General features: G+C 31.9%; 1 protein-coding gene and 1 non-coding gene across 13 annotated transcripts in view; one reads left to right on the forward strand and one right to left on the reverse strand.

The window, feature by feature from the left end:
* Positions 1–23510, reverse strand: part of HERC4 (HECT and RLD domain containing E3 ubiquitin protein ligase 4) — a 122188-nt gene that overhangs the window by 69755 nt on the left and 28923 nt on the right. For 8 of the 12 annotated variants that reach the window (XM_023520117.1, XM_023520122.1, XM_023520121.1 and 5 more), the window contains 6 exons: positions 22933–23022; positions 21974–22050; positions 18864–19085; positions 17684–17775; positions 9568–9698; positions 486–646 (listed from right to left, as the gene is read on the reverse strand). In XM_023520117.1, coding sequence (XP_023375885.1) covers positions 486–646; positions 9568–9698; positions 17684–17775; positions 18864–19085; positions 21974–22050; positions 22933–23022 — 773 coding nt within the window. The remainder of the gene's footprint in view (positions 1–485; positions 647–9567; positions 9699–17683; positions 17776–18863; positions 19086–21973; positions 22051–22932; positions 23023–23510) is intronic. The other 4 variants (XM_011374479.2, XM_011374480.2, XM_023520120.1 and 1 more) reach the window with 1 other exon arrangement.
* On the forward strand, positions 21208–21311 carry LOC111729148. Its single transcript, XR_002776113.1, has one exon. It is a non-coding gene; the product is annotated as a U6 spliceosomal RNA (small nuclear RNA).

Genomic DNA, 23510 nt, shown 5'->3' on the forward strand with positions numbered 1-23510 from the left:
CAGAATGTAGAATGGTGACTGCCAGTCAGTGGGAGGAGTGAATGGAGAGTTGTTTAATGAACACAGAGTTTTAGTTTTGCAAGATGAAAGGAGTTCTGGAGATTAGCTGCGCAATGATGTGAATGTATTTAACAATACCGAACTGTACACTTAAAAAATGGTTACGTTCATAAATTTTATGTCATGTGTATTTTACAATTAAAAACAAAAACACTCCTTCCTGCTGGTATCTAGCCACCATCTAGTTCCCATATGTCAACCCTCTGAATCCACTTTTATTATTTTATTTATCTCAAGTTTCCTTATGCATATATAAGCAAATATAAACAAACTAAGCAATTAAGACACTGTTTTGTGTCTTGTTATTTTCGCCAAACAAGTATCCTGAATTCTTTCATTTCAAACACAAAAAACTTCATCATTTAAGAGCAACATCTTAACAATAACTTTAATGTGTGTAACAAAGCTATACTATAACAACTTACCGATATCTGGTGGACATTGCCCATTATAAGGGAACCAATTTCCCTTCACAGTGAAAGGACTTTTCCGGTTGCTTGTTGAACCAGTTCCTAGCTGCCCATTACCACCAAGTCCAAAGGAATAAATTCGTCCTGATGAAGGAACAAAAGCAGAAGTGTGCTGCCTAGAGTAAAATGACAGAAAATCTCAGACTTAATGTTACTGTTCAAATAATTTACATTTAGAAAAGCACTGCAAATATTAACTGATATAACTTTTCTCTTCAAAAATAAATAAAACCATTATAGTTCTTAAATTATTAATACTTATTAATAGCCTTACTCTACACTAATGAATTGTGTACCACACAGGTGGGCTACATAAGCATGGTACAGAAAATTTCCACATTATGTCCGAATTTAAAAAGGCCTAAATCTACACTGGAATCCCTTATAATAGATGATTTAGCACTAGAGGCAGCATCTTACTATGTTGTCCAAGGAAGTCCTCCTCTCTTTTGTCTTTATCTGTCAGGTTCCAGTCTAGAGCTATGGTCTATGAGGGTTCACCATTTGGGCACCACTCAAAAGTTGCAGGGAAAGAACTGCGCAAGTAACCTAGTACCAATCTGAAGATTGGTATATATTCATATAGGTGTGTGTGTGTGTGTGTGTGTGTGTGTGTGTGAGAGAGAGAGAGAGAGAGAGAGAGAGAGAGAGAGAGAGAGGGAGAGAGGGAGGGAGGGAGGGAGGGAGGGAGGGGGAGAGAGAGAGAGAAAGAGAAATGCATGATAAAACGATGTTTCCTTTCTTCTAGAGAAACTGATCCTTATATGTATGCACCCAGACGCTCTGGAGATATCAGAATGGATATCTGATATCCCTCTGATGTTTCACTATTGTATGTTTAGGAATGGGTTAAACATGATCATCCAGCTCAGGCCTTGTGTTCTTCAATCTCAGGTTTTATAGCTTCAATCAACTCTGGCAAATTCGTATTATTTCTATAAATACTGTCTCTCTTTTATTCAATTCTCTTCTTGATATCAGACAAATGTTGCACCTTACCAAAATATCCTACCAGTCTCTTAACCTTTCTTTTATGTCTATCTCATTTGTGAGTAATTTCTCTGAATCTAATTTCAAATCATTACTTTTCTCTTTAGCAGTGTGTGCAACCTCAGTTTTAACTATCCGCTGAATTTTAAATTTCAATTACTATTTTTATCCCACTTCTGGAAGTTCTTTTTTTCATATCTACCAGCCTGTTATTTTATTTAAAGCTCTTTAAAAATTGTAAAATACAATATACATACACCAACCCAGGACTATGACAAGCCCCAAATCTTACTGTAGGGGCAGACCTGTAGTTACAAATTCTCAGAGATCCAAACCAGAAACTAGGCCAAAGACAGAAAAGTTTCCTGATGCTAGCGAGGGAATATTTCATTGTGAGCTCTTTCCACGAGGTGGTTTCATTGGAAGGAGATGGTTTTTCAGGCCTCACTATTGCTTCTGTTAGTTTTTAGGTCTCATCAACTGTACCCAAACCCTTTTGCCATCTGTGGTATAATGTTTATAAAAAGAGCCAAAATTATTCTTCTTCATATACCCATTATCCTTACGACTTTTGCAGCTGTTCCCACCAATACAGAGAATCTATTTCTCCATGTCTTATATCAGGGCTCTGACTTTTGGATGTTTTGAACAATAGAGTGTAACAGAAAAGACAGTGTATCAGATCTAAGCCTATGCCTCACAGTGGCTTTGCATTTTTTCCCCCTCTCTTTAGGAACTCTGTTCTACCATCATAAGAATAATCCAAGTTAGCAGCTGAAGGATGATATACAATCTGGAACAGAGACAAGCTATTCTACCTAGGGTCACCCTAGACACCCAGCCCCTAGCCAGATCATCAGCTGATCAACTGAGTCCAGCTAAAATGAGAACTGCCCAGTTAAGCCCAGCCCAAAGTACTAAACCACAAAATTATTATCTAAATAAATAATTGTTTTAAGCCACTAAGTTTTGTGGTGGTTTGTTTAGCAATATAAGCTAATTGATACATTACTGAGATTGGCAGATTTTTTGAGGGCAGCTCCAGAATCAGCTCAAACTAATAGCTATGGTTTTCAGATTTCTTTGTTTTTGCTCTGTGGAATCCTATTTCCTGGCAAACTAATCTATATTAATTAAACGGTGTTTTGATTCAAAGAGTTTTCAAGTTACGCAGTCTCTTATATTACTGGAAAACTAAGTAGACTCTACTAACCATCTTACCTCAGAGCCAGATGAGCCAAGGTTGATCAAAATTTTTTTAACTAAGGATATTTTAATAAAGGAAATGTTAAATGGAATCCTAGCAAGTAAAACAAACTACTCTGGTTGAAGAAGGGGTTGACAATGCCCAGTCTGCCTCTGTCAGGAAGAAGCCATTGTGACATCTCAAAGGAACATAACAATAGTTTAAAAATAACTGCAATGCTAGTTCATTAAAGTCTTCCTCAAACTGGTCTGCTAAAGGAGTGGTTCTTAACCCTGGCTGCATATTAGAATCACTGAGAAGTGAGCCAAGACAACAATACATATTTCTAAAATCTCTCTGAAGGGATTACAGCATGAAGTCAGGGGATGACAGCCACTGAACAAACATAACTACCTTAGGTCTTAGATTTAATATTATAGTTCAAAAACAGTATGTTATAAAATTACTGGAATTTAAAGCTGTTGCTTTTGGATAATCTCCATCATGAATTCACATTGCTAATGTTCCTCGGCTGCTTCCTTCAGGAGGTTATTGACAATTATTCAAAAAAGAAATAGTACTTAGTACTACCTGGAAGTCAAGCTAGTCAAGATACAAGATATCTACCTACATTCCTTATGTAAGTAAGTCCTTACACCTCAATTAATATATCACTGAAATTTCTCCTCCAATCTGAAAGTTAAATAAAGAATTGAGTTTACAAAGCTAAGAGCCATTCAAATCATGCACATTTACCTATTGAGAATTATGAAATTGGGCAACATTAAACAATGTGTGATATTTCACACTGATATATTTAACCTAAAAAATTATCTAAAAATACTGTTGTATAGTTTCTTAATGAAATATACATGAAGTGGATAAACAAGAAAAGATGAACTCTCTAAACTTCAGGATCTATATATTCATGTATAACTTTAACAGTCTAAATAAGATTTTGATAGTAACTACTATCAAAATATGTTGAGCTTTTATTTGTCTTTTATAAGATTACAATTCATATATGGGAAAAGGAAAGGAAGGTTTTATCAAATCATTCCTACAAATAGTTTTTCAAATACATGGTCAAGCACACAAAACTGGACATACAAAGAAACAGGGCACCCTAAACAAAATCTGGCAGGAAGAAAAACGATACAAATAGATCTCTAAAGATTTTGATATTGGAATTATCAAACATAAGAATCCAAGACAACCATGTTTAATAGTTGTTTAGTGTCCAAGAAATAAAAGCCAAGCTTGAAAACTGACAACTAGAAACATTAAATTTTTTTTTCAGAAAAGAACCAGTAAGAAATACTAGAACTAAGAAACCACAATAACCAAATCAAAATCTTAAAGGATGGGTTTAATGAAAAATAGATATAAGAATTAATGAACTGAAAAATCATAAAAACAAACAAGAAGGCAAAAAAGAGAGACAAAATGTAGAAAATAAAGAATAAAGCTACAGGTTAGAGTGAGAATTTTTAATAGTCATCCAATCAAGAGGCCCATGAAAAAAGGAGAAGCTGTATCTAAAGAGATAATATTAGCTTAGAATTTCCCATATTGAAGATATAATTCCAGAGACTCAAGAAGCCAAATGAAAAAATGAGAAAATCCATACTTTGACAAATGAAAGCAAAATTGGAAAGTTAAAAAAGAAACAGATAGCCTTCAAAAGACCAACATATAACATCTAACTTCTCAACAACAACCGAAGCCAAAAGACAGTAGAATGTTATCTTCAAAGTGCTGAAAGCATCTGCTAGGATTCTACAACTAAAAAACATATTATCCAAGAAGGAAGGTGAAATAAAGACATTTTTAGACACACAAGAGAGGCTGCCACATGTAAATTTACTCAAAGGAAATTCCAGAGGGTGGCCAGACAAAAGGAAAATTGTAATATACAAGGAATCAAAAAAAGGTAGTAAATACATAATACACAGGCATTTCTAAATGTACACTGACCACACAAAGCAATGTTCTGAAGAGGTTTAAAAATATATAGAGAATGAAAAATTAAGAAAGATAAACAGAGGCCCTTATATTGCTCGGAAAAAACAGAAAGGTGTTTATTAATATAAATTACGGAGAAATGCTGTTATTTCTAGAGTAATGACTAAAAGGTAATTTCCAAATGAGTAAAGGGAATTAAACTGACTTTAAAAATTAGAAATCCAAAGAAAATAAAACCAAATAGGTGGCACAAGCAGTACAAAATATGAGGCAGGTTTAAATCCAAACATATTAGTAATTATAAAAAATATATAAAATGACAAAATGGTCTATTTAAAAGACAAAGATAGCAAGACTAAATTTTAAAAGTCTAACTTAGTGCTGTTTACATAAAATTTATCTAAAACATACAGAAAGGCAAAGTAAAAGAGTAGGAAAAATATATATCCCTAGTAAATGAGTGGGAAAAAAAATAAAGGCAGTGAGCTCTATTAACATCAGATAAAACAGACTTTAAGGAAACGAAAGAATTAACAGAGTTCTAAAGGATCACAACCACAATGACAAAAAGCTCAACTCATCAAGAAAAGATAAAATTTGAATTTTATGCACTTAAGAACATAGCCCCAAAAGCAAAAACAAAAATTGACAGACCCACGAGGAGAAATCGAAAATAGTCAGTGTAGGACACTGTAACATTCCTTCTTCAGTAACTGATAAAATATGAGCAGATGAAAACAAACACAAAGAAGATATGAACATTGTTTACAAAAGCTTTACATAATGGACATATATAGAACACTGCAACCCACAACTGAATGAACTTAACACTGAAATTCATAAAATGAAAAATATACAAAAAAAATAGAACATAAAGACCAAAAGTAGACTGAAACAATAACCTCACTTTTTTAGTAGCCTGTAGTATTTATTAAACATGCACATTCTTGTCAAGGCTTGATGGTAGATAAGTACCATGTATTCTCCCTTTTACCTTAACTTTATGTTTGGCCATGTAATTTGCTTTTAGTCAATAGGATTTTAGTGAATGTGATGTAAGCAGAAGTTTGAGATGTATGTGTGCAAGTGCTACCACCAAAAGAATAAAATACCCAGAGGTAGCCACTGTCCCTCTGGACTTTGTCCAAGAACAAGACAAGTAACAAAGCCACCGCAACTCAGCCAGACTGAGTAAAGCCACCCTAGTGAACGTGCAGCTGGAAAGAGAGCTGCCCTAACTTGCAGTGAAAGTAACAGCCACTCCAGCTGACCCATGGCCAGAGAATAAACCAACTCAGCTGATCCACAGAGTAAGAAATAAATATTAATTATTAAATTTCACTGACATGTTGTTCATATATCACAATAAGTCAATACAGACTCTGTAAATTTTACATAAATGTTTATAATTTAGGCAAAAATAGAAAAATTCTTAGAAAAATTTAACTTGCAGATAACTGACTCAAGAAATTTTAAAAGCTACCTTATAATCATAAAGAAATTTTAAAATGGTCTTAAAATTCCAAAAAAAAAAAAAAAAAAGGCCCAGATGACTTTACTGACAACATTTTCAAACAATCAAAGTGGTTCTATTCAAACAAACAAAAAAACAAGAATACATTCCCCAATTTATATTAGACCAGCATAACCTTAATAACAAAATCTGGTAAAAAGAATAATAACAAAATTAAAGACCAAGATCACTAATAAACAAATAGAAAAAATATTCTTTAAAAAGAGCAACATTAAATACTTAACATTCATTCACGATAAAAAAAAAAGCTCTTAAAAAAACAGAAATAAACAGATATGATTGTGTACATGAATAAGTTAGTAACAAGTGTTTATCCAGGGGGCTGGATTTAAAATCAATATATAAATGTCAACTATTTCTACATGCTGAAGATGACTTCGAAAGTGAATTTTAAAATAACAGTATTAAAAAGAAGAAAGAATAAAAATGCCAAAAGATGTACAAGACCTCGATGTTGAAAAATTTTTATAAACATTATTAAAAGACATTAAAGAAGTTTGGAAGGTTGATTAGAAGAGTCAAAATTATAAAAATAACTTTTCCACAAGTTAACTCAGATATCTAATGCAGTACTAATCAAAATCACAAAAGGATTTTTTTGGAGAGAACCTGACACTAAATCTAAAGAAAGAAAACACCAGAATAGACCTATAACTAGGAAGGATATTGAATCAATAATCAAAAATCTCCCAGCAAAGAAAAGCCCTGGACCAGATGGCTTCATTGGTGAATTCTACTAAACATTTAAAGAACTAACACCAATTCTCTTCACTTTTCCAAAAAACTGAAGAGTGTAAATTTTATACCTCTCTGAGGCCAGCACTGTTCTGATATCAATGCCAGACAAGCACACTACAAGAACGCTACAGACCATTAACCCTTATAGACATTGATGCAAATATTCTCAATAGAACACTAGCAAACTGAATTCAGTAGCATAACCAAGTGGAATTTATTCCTGGAATGCAAGGATGGTTCAACATACACAAATCGATCAATGTAATATACAACATTAACAGAATAAAGAAAAAAAAATTCATGATCACCTTAACTCATGGAGAAAAAAATTCACAAAAGTCAACACCCTTTCATGATCAAAGCCCTCAAAGTAGGAATAGACGGAAACTATCTGATCATAATAAAAGCCATATATAAAAAATTCACAGTAGACATCACACTTGGTAACTAAAGACTGAAAGTTTTTTTCCCTAGGATCAAGAACAAGGCAAAAATGCCTACTTACACCACTTCTATTAAACTTGGTACTGGAAGTACTAGCTAGGGCAATTAGGCAAGAAAAGGAAATAAAAGGAGTCTAAATCAGAAAGGAGTAAGTAAAATTATCTCTGGATACAGATTATACTATCTTATATGTAGAAAACTAAAGATTACACACACACACACACACACACACACAATTAGAACGAATAAAAAAATTCACCAAAGCAGCAGGATACAAAATCAACATACAAAATTCAGTTGCGCTTCCATACACTATATTGAATACAAAAAGAAATTAAGAAAGCAATGCCATTTACAATAATATCAAAAAGGATAAAATACTTAAGAATTAACATAAGCAAAAAGGTAAAAAACAATGAAAACTACAAGATATTACTGAAAGAAATAAGATATAGATGAAAAGACATCCATATACATGGTGGAAAATTTAATATTGTTAAGATGTCAATACTTCCTAAAGTGATCTACAAATTCAATGAAATCACTTATCAAATCATGAAAATGCAAATTAAAATCACGATTAAGTAAAACTACATATCCAAGTGATTAGCCAAAATTTAAAAATCTGACAATACCAAATGGTGACAAAGAAAGGGATAGTGTGCAAGGAATTCTCATAGATAGATACTAATGGGAATGTAAATTAGTATAACCATTTTGGTAAATAGGGTGACATCAACTCACAAGATTTAAGTATCCTCTATAATGCCTAGTAATTCTATTCTAGGTGTATACTTTAGAAATATGAAGGCTTATATATATCATATAATAAATGTTCAAAGCAACATTTACAATTGCCAAAATTTGAAAACATTCAAATGCCTCTCAGAATGAGTAAATAATTATATATGCATACAATTAAATAAAATAAGACCTAATGATGAAGAACCATAGCTATATACATGTGGATAATCATGTAAGCATAATGTTAAATTGAAAAAGTCACCAAAGGCTACCTATAGTGTGATTCCATGTATTTGAAGTTAACAGCTGGTAAAGCTAAACTATGTTGTTTAAGGATACAAACTAAGTAAAAAAAGATAAAGCTAAATCAAAATTGAGTTAACTAGTCAAAATACATTTTGCCTCTTAGGGTCTATCAAATTTAATCCAAAGGTGAAGCTCAATTTTCTATTTACTCCCCAAAACTGGGAATCAGGAGATCCGCATTTTAACTTTGACCACTGACTAATCTTACGTGTTAATTAACTGGTCAATTCCCTCATTCTTTTAAAAAAAAAAAAAAAAAAGATGGAGGAAAAGAAAAGATGGATCTATAGTTTCCCTTCGAGTGTGATGCTATATACAATAGCAACATTAAATATACTTTATTAATATCTTCTTTACATTATTAATATCTTGCCTGATTAGGAAAGGTGAAATAATCAGTATAAAAGATAGTTCTCCTGTTATTATAGCTCTTCAGCAGCAAATTAAGCATTTAGGGGAGAATTTTTTTCATAGATTACTAGATTCCTAAACAGTTCATTTAACAAAATCCTTACTTTCAGCTGGAACTGCCATCTTCCACTACTTTGCAAAAATGACCAACACAAAGGGAAAGAACATACTCCTATATGTTCTCTAGGTCTTTTAGAAAATATGAAGTTTTTCTTTTGGCCACATACATACCAATCTACAAGAAAGGTGATATTGTAGACATCAAAACAATGGGCACTGTTCAAAAAGGAATGCCCCACAAACATTAACCACAGCAAAAGTGGAAGAGTCTACAATGTTACCCAGCATGCTGTTGATATTGTTATAAACAAACAAGGGCAAGATTCTTATTGCCAAGGGAATTAATGTATGTATAAAGCATATAAAGTACTCTATGAGCCGAGATAGCTCCCAAAACATGTGAAAGAAAATAATCAGAAGGAAAGGGAAGCCACAAGTATACTTGGGTTCGACTGAAGCACCAGCTTACTCCACCCTGAAAAGCACACTTCGTAAGAACCAAAAGAAAGGAGCTTGAGCTGCTAGACTCTGTTCCCTATGAATTTATGGCATAACAGGTGTCAAAAAAACAAAAACAAAAACACACCTCTAGACTCTTAAAAAAAGAACTCCCTAAATGGCTGTTCTAGAGACCAAGATATTCTTATATAATAGCTTACCTTCCACAAGCAATTTGAGTGACAATGCTCCCCATAAGTTCAAACACTTTCCTTGGGTTTATTTCATGACTGGTAGAGTTATGACCCAACTGACCATACCCTCCAGCTCCAAAAGTAAACACTCCACCTTCCTAAAAAAGACAAAACCCTTTATCATTAGAAGGTCTGATACAAGAAAATAATTTTCAAGAAAATAAGTTAATCTTTAATATGGAGTCAGTTTGTCTTTTATTATTTTCACAATTTAACAGATGATATCTGACTTTTCAAGGTAAAATATGTTAAAATGAAGAGAGTTCCAGGTTAATGGCTAAATGTTTTCACATATTTTTAAAGTATTTAATTATGTTACTGTCATTATATTTGATTGAAGTCTTCATTAAAGAGATACTAATAATTATTTTACATTGCCTTTCACTATCATTATATTCTTATTGAATCCTAAGTACACACCTATAAAATTTCACAAAACCATTAAATGGTACCATCTTCAGTTTTCAAACTAGTTATACTTTTAACATCAAAGCTCTGCCAAAAGATTTCATGTAATCAAAGTGCACATATATAGCTATTTTGAGCATACAATAGTCTTTAAAATATTTATCATAAAAATACATAACTAGATTAGATTATGTGTATAAAAAAGTATTCTGATGACAGCTTAACATGAGCACAATTAGTATTTTTCAATTTAATTTTTTCATAGTTATAGCTATATATACAATTTTATATCCTGCTTTTATCATTTAATAGCGTAAGTATTTATACACATTGCTATGTAAGAAAATTGGTTTTTTAAAAAACTTTTTATGGAAACTTGCAAACAAATATACAAAATTAAGGACAAAAAATAGATATGAATCATCATATAAACATCGCTCAGTTTCAACAACTGGCAAAAGCTAGGTAACTTGTTTCACAGATGCCCCTCCCACTTATTTTTCAGAGTATTTTAAAGCAAAAAAAAAGTACTGGAGTACTTTAAAGCAAACTGTGGTCATCAAATCATTTCACCTATATATCTTCAATGGCTTATACCTCTAACAGGTAAAAATACATACTACAATATTATTAATTGCATTTACAAAGTTAATGTTAATTTCCTTTTTTTGGCTAGAAACAGCAATGGTATAAATTTTTATGATTTTTGTAACTGGTATCGTCCAGTTTTATTTAGGTATAACTGAATTAGCAAAAATAATTGTATATATTTTTAAATGTACAATGTGATTTGACATATGTAAACACTGTGAAATAATTACCACAATCAAGTTAATTAACATATCCATCACCTCACATACTTGGTGGGGGGGCGTGTGTGTATGTGAGAGAGAGAAAAATCGATCTACTCTCAGCAAATTTCGAGTATACAACATAGTATTAACCATAATCATCATTCTGTACAATGGATCCTCTGAACTGATTCATTTTGTAATACAAAGTGTGTATCCTTTGACCAACATCTACCCATTTTCCCAACACTAGCCTCTGGCAATCATCATTCTACTATTTCTATGATTTTGACTTTTTTTAAAGATTCCAAATAGAAATGATATCATATAGCACTGTCTTTCTCTGTATGGCTTATTTCAATTACCATACTGCCTGCCAAGTTCATCTATGTTGTTGCAAATGGAAGGATTTCTCTCTTTTTTATGGCTGAATATTCCACTGTGTATGTGTTTTCTTTATCCAGTCATCTGGCAATGGACACTTAGGTTGTTTCCATATCTTGGCTGTTGTGAAAAACACTGCCAATGTTTATCACAATTAATATAGGAGTGGAGTCAACTCTTCAAGATCCTGTTTTCACTTCCTTTAAATATATACTCAGAGGTGAGATTGCTGGGTCATAAAGTAGTTCTATTTGTAATTTTCTGAGGAACTTCCATATTGTTTTCCCTAATGGCTGTGCCAATTTACATTTCAACCAACAATATACAATGGTTCTGATTTTCCCCATGTCCTTACCAATACTTGCCCTTTTTTTTTTTTTTTTTTTGGATAATTGCCATCCTAACAAATCGAGGTTAACATCTCACTGTGGTTTTGATTTGCATTTCTCTGATGACTGTGATGTTGATATTGAAAACCTTTTCCTGTACTTGTTGGCCATCCGTATATCTTGTTTGGGAAAATGTCTATTCAGATCTTTTGCATGTTTTTAAATTAGATTATTTTTTAAACAGAGTTAAATGAGTTCCTTACATATATTTAATATTAACCCTTATCAGATATATGATTTACGAATATTTTCTCCCATTCCAATTGCTTTTTCATTTTGTTGACTGTTTCCTTTGCTGAGCAGCTTTTTTAGTTTGATGTAGTCCCACTTATTTTTGCTGTTGTAGTCTGTGCTTTTGGTGTTATATACATAAAAAGATCACCAAGACTAATGTCTAAGAGATTTCCTGTGTTTTCTTCTAGTTTTAGTTTCCGGTGTTACATTTAAGTCTTTAATCTATTTTGTTACATTTTGAGTTGTACAAGATAGGGACCTAATTTCATTCTTCTGCATGTAGACATCTAGTTTTGGCAGCACCATTTATCAAAGAGATTATCCTTTCCCACTGTGTGTTCTTGGTGCTTTCTCAACGATTAGTTGACCATATATGTGTGGGTTTATTTCTGGGCTATCTATTCTGTTTGGTCTATGTTTTTTATACCAGTCCTATTCTGTTTTGATTACTAGCTTTGCAATATAATTTGAAACTACAAAGTATGATGTCAACAGCTTTGTTTTTCCTTCTCAGATCGCTTTGGCTATTTTGATCATTTGTGGTTCCACACGAATTTTAGAATTGTCTGTTCTATTTCTATGAAAATGCCATTGGAATTTTGATAATGACTGCACTGATTCTTTAGATCAGTTTTACTATGGACAAAGTAACAACATTAATTCTTCCAATACAAAAACATCAATATCTTTGCATTTATTTGTAGCTTCTTCAATTTATGTTGATGTCTTATACAGTTTTCAGTATACAGGTTTTCCACCTCCTTAGTTAAATTTATTCCTATTTTATTGTTTTTCATGCTACTGTGAATGAGATTGCTTTCCTAATTTCTTTCAGATAGTTTGTTCTTAGTGTAGAGAAATACAATTGACTTTTGTGTATTGATTTTATATCCTGCAACTTTATCGAATTCATTTTTTAGTTTTAACAAATTTTTGGTGAAGTCTTTCGACTTTTCTATACATGTCACCTACGAACAGGGAAAACTTTAGTCTTTCTAACTTAGAAGCCTTTTGTTACTTTTTCTTGCCTAACTGCTTTGGCTAGGACTTCCACTACTCTCCTAAATAGAAGAGGTGAGAGTGGGCATCCTCATTTTATTCTTGAGATTAGAGGGAGAGCTTTCGACTTCTCACTACTAAGTATGATGCTATTAGTTGTGAGCTTGTCATATATGTCCTTTACCATGTTGAAGTGCGTTCCTTCCACACCAAAATTGTTGAGAATTTATCATAAAAGGATGCTGAATTTTGTCAAATTCTTTTCCTGCTGAGATCATATAATTTTTACCCTTCATTCAGTTAATATGGTGCATCACGCTGATTGATTTGCAGACTGATTTGCATCCTTGCATCCCAGGAACAAATCACAGTTGATCACAGTATATGACCATTTTAATGTGCTGTTAAATTTGATTTGCTAGTATTTTGTGAGAAGTTTTACATCTATGCCCACTCTTTTCTTGCAGCGTCTTTGTGTGGCTTTGGTATCAGGCTAATGTTGGCCTCATAAAATGAGTTTAGAAGCCTTTTTCTATTTTTTGGAAGAATTTGAGATTAATTGGTGGTTTTTTAATGGTAGAATTCACCGTGAAGCCATCTTGTCCTGGGCTTTTCTTTGTTGGGAGATTTTTGATTACTGATTCCATCTTCTTATGAGTTAAAGGTCAGTTCAGATTTTCTATTTTCTCATAATTTGGTCTTGGTAGTTTGTGTTTCCAGAAATTTATCCATTTCATCTAGGTTATCCAATTTGTTGCCATATTACTGTTCATAGTAGCCTCTTATGAGTCTTTATAGTTTTACAGTATCAGTTATAATATCTCCTCTTCATTTCTAATTTCAACTTTTTTTTCCTTATTCTAGTTAATTTTTTTACTTTTCAGAAAAAGTTTTTAGTTTTATTAGTCTTTTCTAATGTTTTTCTAGTCTCTATTTTCATTTGTTTGTTTTATTTTTTATGGTGACATTGGTTAATAAAATCCAGTATGTTTCAGCTGTACATTTTAACAGTAAGGCATATATATATTTACATTGTGTTCACCTCCCATAGTTAGAGTTCTGTCACCACATATTAGACCCCTTTTACCCTGTCTCCCTCCCTCCTCCATTTTCTTTAGCCAAAATATTTTTTGATTTCCCTTTTACTTCTTTGACCCACTGATTACTCAGGAGTATGCTTTTTAATTTCCACATACTGGGAATGTTCCAGTTTTCCTCCTGTTCTCGATTGTTAGTTTCATGCCATTTTGGTTAGAAAAGATGCCTGAAATGATTTTAAATGTCTTAAATTTGTTAAGACTTGTGTTGTGACTTAACATATGATCTCTCCTGTAGAATGTTCCATTGTGTGCTTGAGAAAGATGTGTATTCTGCTGCTCCTGGATGGAATGTTGTGTATAGTCTGTTAGGTCCTCTTGATATAAAGTGCCATTTGAGCCCAATATTTCCTTATTGATTTTCTAGCTGGATGATCTATTTATTGTTAAAAGTGGGGTACCGAAGTCCTCTACTTTTGTTTTTATCTATTTCTGCCTTAAGATCTGTTAATATTTGCTTAATATATTTTAGTGTTCCTAAACATATGTTGGGTGTGATATAGGTATATCTTCTTGATGAATTAACCCCTTTTACTATTAATTTCTTAATATCATCTAATATTGAAGTCATGTTTAAATTTTCCTGATTAATTTATTACATTATGTCAGAGAGCATATGCCTGGATGGTGATGTTAAAAATAAGTAGGTCAAAATAAAAAAATGTTTTAATTGCATGTGGACTATAATTTATTTAAAAAAAAAAATTAGGTCAATGTGTTTTAGCCTAATCCATCCCTATTAAGATTAATGATGGTAATCTTTATCTGAATTCATTACTTCATTAAGGAGTATAAAATGGAGATTTCTACTCTGATTATTTCTTCTTGATTTATTAGTTGGAATTCTTCTATAGAGAATTTAACTCAACTATTAAGTTATTCTGAAAAACAATTTGTAAATAAGAGGCAGGAGAAAAGATTCTTTTTTACTAATTTTTAGAAAAATGAGTTGTTGTCCTAGCAACTTCCAAAGATAAGCAATGAAGTTTGCTTTTTATTAATTTGAGGAAGATTATCATTATGAAGTCATGGGTTTTTATATATTTTGTATATTTCCACTTACTTCAGTCATTATTTCTTTCTGTAAACCAATGAAAGCACCTTCAAGCTGTCCTTCTGAAATGACCTTAGTAGTCTTTGAGTCTTTGTAACATACAATGACCAAAGCTATTCTTATCCAAAAACTTTGGTTCCTTTTAGTATAAAGTCTACAACAATCAAGGGATGTTCACTGCTTTCAGACTGTACAAGGTTAATTATTTCTAGAACCATAATGTGGTCACAGCAAAAGGAAAAAAAAAACACCCATATTTTTAGAAGGAAAAAAATAAGAGTTAATACTGATACTTGTGATTCAAAGTAAAAACCACAGGGTTTTAATTTAACTCCTACTACTTTTTACCTCTTTTCACTTAAGCTGAAAATCACAGCTTCTAGTAACAGTTAAGTAAGTATTCATTTGTTTTATCCTACTCTCTACATAAAAGATATTAAAAATACTACTAACAATTTTACTAACAATAAGACTACAGAATGCAGTTTAACAATTCTTTGTGAATCATTTATTCTTAGGCTATTTCCCACTAGTGATATACAACAAAATACTGTAATTTATAATGACCTAAAGGAATTCTTCTTTCTGTAGTTGTGCTACTAGTTATAATTTTTCAATTTTTAAAAATATTTAAATATGTTTGTATATATGTGTGTATATAAACATTTGCTTTTTATTCTATATAATAGTTTTAGGTTTCAAAGTAAGGACTATAAGACAAGGTACATTTAGTCTAGCTATTAACTCTTTAAAAATATAAATAATATGTAATATGTTCATATTTTACCCCTTCTTATACAAAAGGCAACTACTCTGTGCCTTCCTCTTTTTACTTAACATTATATCCTAAAGATCATCCCACGGCATAACATAGTGATATTCCTCATTGTGTTTTATAGCTCATGGTATTCCACTGCATGGAGTTACCACGGTTTATCCAACTAGGCTGCTACTAATGGACATTACAATTCTTCCATTCTTTTGCTATTAAAATGACATAATAAATAGTCTCTTCCATATGTAATTTTATATCTTTGTGATAGACTCTTAAAAAACAGGATTGCTAAATCAAAAGGTATACATATATGTGACCTGCGTAATAAATTTGTAAATAAACTTGAAAAAATCTGGCATTGTTATGGTAGTGCCTCATATCCATTAACATGCGTGTCTTCCCACCTACTGTCTTTAAAGTGTATTTTTAAATTTTTTCTAATGTCATTTTCCTAAGGTATATTTTATACAAGGAAACTGCTTCATAAAGCAATCTTAATTTATTTGCAAGAAATTCTTCCAGAAAAGCAAAACATATATAGATATGGGCATATATAAATTCTAAATTAAAACAAGGAAAAATAAAGTATTTTACTTTGGAGATATTTAAAACTATATCATTTTATTAAAAATTATAACAAAAATTCCACTGAACAAGCGTCACCAGCTACTTTCTTGAGAGAGGAATACAGAAGTCTAATAAAATCAACATTTAAAAAAACTCAATATAAATATATATATAAATAGATATATATCCTGGGAAAATAAGATGAGTGGTTATTTGAAAGGGTGAATTTGAAAAGCATTAACATTATGAGTCTTTCTACCACAAAGTTAGCCCCAAAGAATGATACTATGCAAAATACTTGTTGAAATAATTTAAAATGTTGAAATAATATAGCCTTATTTCCTCCAAATACCAAAGACAGAAATGAATGACTAAAATTTGTAACTTTCCAACGAGATTCACTAAGATTTTAGTGATTACATTTGTAATTTGAATTATAGAAATCCATAAGCTACAGTAATAAGATCAGCAGGTATAGCAGAACTGCCTTATAAAAAAGTAATATAAAATTTTTTAAATTAACTTTTATAAGAGGTCATATTTTTAAAAGTATCTTGAGTATACAATATTTGATAATGACCAAGAATAATTCTTTTCCTAAAATTCCAATGTGGGAGTGTGTAGAATTTTGTAAAGTCTGATTAGAAGTTAAATTTTCCTTGCCAATTTAATCTACAATGTAGGATGAAAAAAGATAAAGAAACAAAAAATTCATTTCTAATTTAGCCAATGAAAACTTAACCATTTTTTATGTTAACGTGACTATAACAAATAATATTCCTAGTAAAGGTTGTTTTTATTTTCATTTTACTTCAAATCACTAGAGAAGTAATGACACTGAATTGGCACATATCCAATAAAGAGAAAAGTCAGAGTTAAAGCCATTAACAAGCTTGTGACAAAAGCTCATTCTAACTGCTTCCATTCCATAATACTTAGTCTATGGATAATAGAGGAATTCATTCAGTCTCCTCTATTACTTGTTATATAATATTTATAAGCCAAATGGGAACTAAATTAAAATTAGGCAGAACTATGCTATATAAGTGGAACTGATACACACAGCATGGCAAGCCTGACAAACTTCAAAGGAATTACTTCATTCAAAATATTATTTGAGCAGTATTTCACATTAAGCTGAGACACTCAATAATATAATCATCACATTTAACAGTAGATTATAATTCACATTTCATAACATAAAACAAATGTGAAAATTAAGGTAAATTGTTTTTGAGAACAAATAGTAATCTAGGTCCTTTTTCTAAGATAAATTATTTTTAAGCACCAATAACACTCAAGTTTTAATGTAAATATCATAAAAACATTTGCTAATTATGAAATAACTATTATAATAATAAAGAAGTTTTATAGGCATACGATACCTTGGTTAGTGCAGCAGTATGATCTTCTCCACAACAAATATAAACTATTTTCTGAGTTCTTAGTGACTTTAGTAAATTAGGAACATACCTATCTGAAAATTCCAACAAGAGACATTAATGGTATTTTTTAAATTAAAACTCTTCTAAAATGTGTTTCCTCTACAGCTTCCCAAGCTCAGTGGACTGTAATGGCAAAATAATTTTAACCATAATTCAATGATTTTGCAGTATAAGGCTACTAAGTTGTATTCCCAGGCCTTTCTATTGTACTGTGATAAAGAAGAGATTTAAAAAGAGTAATTTACATGTTAAACTGCATAAATGCCAATCAGCAATCAAAGAATTTCAAAGCTATTTGACTGCTTCAACATATACACTTTATTCTCTAGATTCATCTCATGATAAAGCTCACAGGATCCTACTTGAAAATCTGAAAATTATACTGTCTGCTATTTTCTAGCAGAAAAGAGTTATAATGACCTGATATATTTTTCCTACGCAAAACAAAATATTTTAAAATTCTTTCTGGAAGTATTATTTGCTTATTATTGCCAGTTGTTACTAGATCAACAACTCACTTTTGTCCATTTAAGTCACTACAATTATGCTGAACTTCATGAAATTAGTTTCAGTATTTCAAATATTGGCATTCGACCTAATGTAGTTATGATAAATTGATTCCAAGATCCCAACTTGTTTTGAATACTTATAATTTTTTAATTCTAAGTGTTTATTTTCAAGACTCTATTATCAATGTTAAAAGTGAAGCCCAAACTGAAGACTAATTTAATGACTCCGATTATTTAAATATTTCTTTAGAAATCTCAAATAGATTAACACTTCATGTTATTTCCCAGAATAATTTTATTGCATCTTTCCACCAATGATGGCCAATAACGTGGTTATCAATTTGAAGTAATGTTTTTCAACTTGCTTTTAATGAACATCAGCAAAGATTTTTTGTCCAGATATACTTTCTATAGTTTATGATAAAATATTATTTTAGGACTTCTACCATCCCCTAAAAATGTTATCAAATGGAATTTTTTGATTTACCTCTCATCCCAACCTCCCTAACAGGGAAAATTTGAGTACATTTCTTTCTGACATAATCACTGAACCATCTCAAAAGATCATCTCTTTTAAAAAGTACATTTATCTATACATAATGAGAACCTACCATTTTCATCATTCAGACCTAGTTGGCCAAATTTGTTACGTCCCCATCCAAAGATAGCTCCAGAAAGAGTGAGTACAAAACTATGGGCTCCTCCTGCTGCAATTTGCATGAAAGGGATTCCAAGCAAAGACTTAATCAGCTGTGGTGAAGTTTGCTTTTTATAGTCAATGCCTAAACCCAATTGGCCATATTTATTCTGTCCCCAACAGAAGACTTCACTTGCTGTAAAACAAAAACCAAAAAATTAATGATTTTTCTCACACACACAAAGTTTCATTTGAAGATCATCAGTTATTTTGGGATATTCTTCCTCTCATCAGATAGTAATACATATACCTCTTTATTCAGTTTATTTCTTATATGGATACACAATACTATGTAGAAGAACATTCTGCATTTAGTACACTTTAAGTTGATTGACTTTACTGAAGAATGGGCAAATCACATAACTGGAAATTCTCATTTTCTTATGTTCCTCATAAAGGACTGTCTCTTTTTAATATTCCTCAGATCTCACTTTTATTCTGTGATTTCTCCTAAGAGGCACCCATCTAAGCTCAAGGTTTCAGTTATCAATTATAAGCTGATCACATTCAAAATTTTATCACTAGCCCAGATCTCTTCTCTGAGTAACAAACCCATGTATCCAATTTTTTACCTAACATCTACATTTGGATATTTCAAGGCACTTCCAGCTTAGTGTACCCCAAACTCAATTCATGACCCTAATTCTACCTCATGTACCTGGACCTCTTCCCAGTGTCCTCTATCTCAGTACATGACATCGTAATTAACTCAGTAGCAGAAGTCACAGGGAGTCATCCTTAATACTCCTCTCCTTTCTTACCATATATAGAAGTTGGTATCAATCTATTATCTATCATCGTTATATACAGTTTTCTTTTTAAAGAAAAATATGGCCAATAGGTCCACTCCCCACCTTGTTACCTGGTTCCTATAATAGTTTTGCTTGTCACTTTTGCTCCTCCACTGCCGCCATTTCACAACTTTAGACATCTTTTTATTTTTATTTTATTTTTTTAATACCTACAGCACCCAGTATTCCTAGATGGTCTCCCATCCAAGTACTAACCAGGCTTGACCCTTCTTAGCTACTGAGATCAGACGAGATTGGGCACATTCAGGGTGGCATGCCCATAGACTTTTTATTTATTTTTATTAAATAAATGGCGCTAATAACTGATATTTAAAAATTCATACTATAAAATAGTATATACTTAAAGTAAGTCTCCCTCCAAAATCAGATCTCTGGTTCCTCTCCCAAGAGAACTACTCTCACCAATTACTGATATGTACTTGCAAAAATATTCTGTGCACATACTAGCGGACATTTGTACATACACAAAAATACTATAAAAATGCAGATTTGATACTGTTGCTCACTCAAATGTCAGTGGCTTCTTGTTGCTCTTGGGGTAAATACAAGAGCTATAAGATTGTGACCTCTTCTTAAGCTCATTTCATACCAGTCTCTTCCCTCATTATACTCTAGCCATACTCACCTTCCTTTACATTCTCCAATGCCCATTTCTCACCCTAAACCTTCCCCTTATCACTGTCCAGTTCACGTCTACTCTCTTCCAGCAGGAAGCCTTCTCTGATCTTCCAGATTAAAGTCGGTCTCCATTACATGTTCTAAACATCCCCAGTTTTTTCTGTACAGTCTTTTCAAAGTATGTACTTAGTGTTATTTGTATGAGTGCACCACAAAGGCTAGTAGTGTACTGCTTACTACTACATATTGTACACCCAAATGTGCCTAGTTCATATTAAATGATCAAAAAAACTTCATTAAATGAGTAAGATTCTGCACTAAAGCATACAGCTGAACAAGAAAAAAGAATACCTGCAAGTCAAGAGAGAAAACTGCCTTCGTCAGTAAAAACTAGATTTAAATTTATCTTGGATCTACCCACCAAAATAAAAGAGTTGGCAAAGTTACAACAAAGAATACAGGGATGCCAGTTTCTCTACTACCTACAGAAGTGTAAATTCCTCAATATAGCATTTAAGGCCCTTTGAAACAGATTTGTTTCTACTTCAGCCTCAACTCAAGTATGACTGTCTCCCATGTTCTCACAATACTCCCATAAAACTACATGCCAATAATCAAATTAACAAAATACTTTCCTGATCCTATGCCTCTGTCATGAAAAAGTTAAATGAATAAGAAAGTAAAGCAAACAAAGCTAATAAATAGGAATCTTGGCCTTCTCTGTTTTTATTCATAAGAATTTTATCTGTGAGATCAAATGAGACTGGGCAAGTTATAAGATTCCCTAGCAATGAAAGAATAGCATTTAACAGAGTAAAGAAACAATTAGTGCTCACTTTGGCAGCACATACGCTGAAACTGGAACGATACAGAGATTAGAATGGCCACTGTGCAAGGATGACACCCAAATTCATGAAGTGTTCCATATCTTTTCAATATGGAATCTTTTCCTTGGAAGTTAAACTCAGTGAGCTACTGCCCTTCAAAAACACATGTGCCACTCTAGTTTTACACGATGTTACCACTGTGGGGAACTAAGTGAAGGGTACATAGGACCTGTCTGTTATTACTTTTTTCAACTTCCTGTGATTCTACAAGTATCTGAAATTAAAAGGTTATGTATGAAAAGTAAAAAAATAATAATAATTAGACACAAAAATCAACTTCGTGTCTATATTTTGGCAATAAACAATTTGACAATGACACCATTCACAATAACAACAAAAAATACCAAATACCTAGGAGGAAATATAGTAAAGGTGTATAAGACTTCTCCTTTGTTTGAAAATAACAAAATACTTAGAAAAATTAAGATTAAAAAATAAATGGAGAAATAGAGCATGTTCAAGAACTTAAAGATGTGTATTGTATGGACTTTCTTCAAACTGATTTATAGAGACAATGCAATCCTAGTCAAAATCCCAGTAGTTTCTTTGTGTGTCTATGAAATCTGACAAGCTAATTCTAAAATGTATATGGAAATGAAAAGGATTAAAAACTAAGACAGTCTTGAATAAGAATAAAGTTAAAGGACTTTCTGCTCAATTAAAGTACCAATAAAACCGAAAAAGGAAAAGAAAAAAACAATGCTTACCTTTAGAAAGTGCAAGTGAATGATAGTAACCGCAAGCAACCTGTACTATCTGGATATCTGACAAACTTTTAATATTTCTAGAAAATAAAGAGAGAGATCAGGATCAGTTAATTCCATTTAATATAATAAATCCTGAATGCTACTGATATATGCTATTTATTGACCACCTATTATGTGCAAAGTTTCCTACCAACCTAGCAGTTCATGTTATTTCTTTATCCACGCCCAATTTACTAAAAATTTATGCTAAAGTCAGCAAACAAAATCTAGGTATGAAAAAAATTAAGAAGTGTGATGAGAAAACACTTTGAAACAGCAACATTTAAAGAAATTATGCTCATCTCCAATCCCCCTCAGAGTACTTTTACAACTTAGATGTTTTCTTTTATTATCAAAATTTTAAAAAAAAATCTTTAGCTTAATGCTTAAAACGTTGCAATATATTTGTAAAACAAATGTACATGATCTAATTTTGTCTAAAATTGGTGTTTGGCTTAGTTTAATATATGTTCCCCTCTATCAGGTTCCTTAAGAACAAACAGGGATTCCTATCATGTGGTGCTATCAATTCACAAATTATGAAACCTATTCCTTTTGGGCTATCCTTTGACTTTATATCTAAATCAGTGATATTTGACTTAATTCCTTACTAGAGAAATTTAATCACTTCACATTTATTATGATCACTGATGGGTTCAGTCACATTTCTGCCATCTTGTATTTTTTCCTTATATTTTTATATTTCCCCCCCAATTTTTGATTTTTCCTTAACTGCAATATAACTCTAAAAGTAAATTTTTAAAAATTACAAAATTAAAAAAAAAGTAACTGTGCATCAACCATCCCATGTTTTTCTTAAGTAGTTCCTTCACTTGGTCATTCTACTATTTTTCCTGAATGAATGTTTTCAAGAAAAAAAAGTGGAAAGGAAACATAATATGTTTCTTATTTCCCTTTACCTGATACTGCCACCTGACCTGATTCTGCCAAATGAGAGTCCGGAGCAAGTTCTGACCAGAGTGTCGATACTCATGATTTTCGGGAGGCAGCTTCAGCAAATCAAATTTTGAGCAGGAGAAAGGAGAGTTACTCTAATTCCATATTACTGTATTAAAAATATTTTTATTTAGTGGATTTATGTTCTTAACTATAAAACCTGCTACAATTTAGTAGAATCCAACAAGTTAGCAGGATGCAATGTACCCTCAGATTTTAAAAGGTAGCAAAATGCCAATTTTCTGCAATTAGCAAAATCAAACATTGGCAATGCAGAAACAGTTAGAAATTAATCAAGTCCAATTTGTAAGACCAAATAAAACATTTCAAAACACTACACTCTCATGACATTCTGTGATTTTTCCTTTGCAGCATTTACCACTATTAATTACTAGCATACTTATTCATTTATTACGAGGGTACTCTGTTTAACAATAAGCTCTGTGAAGGTAGACTGACTATGTGCTTTATATCCATGGACTCCCTAGCATCTACCATAGTGCCTGGCAAAAAAGTATGTAATGAATACACTGTTAAAGGA

The sequence above is a fragment of the Pteropus vampyrus genome, unplaced genomic scaffold, assembly GCF_000151845.1.
Source record: "Pteropus vampyrus isolate Shadow unplaced genomic scaffold, Pvam_2.0 Scaffold249, whole genome shotgun sequence".
NCBI classification, from domain to species: domain Eukaryota; kingdom Metazoa; phylum Chordata; class Mammalia; order Chiroptera; family Pteropodidae; genus Pteropus; species Pteropus vampyrus.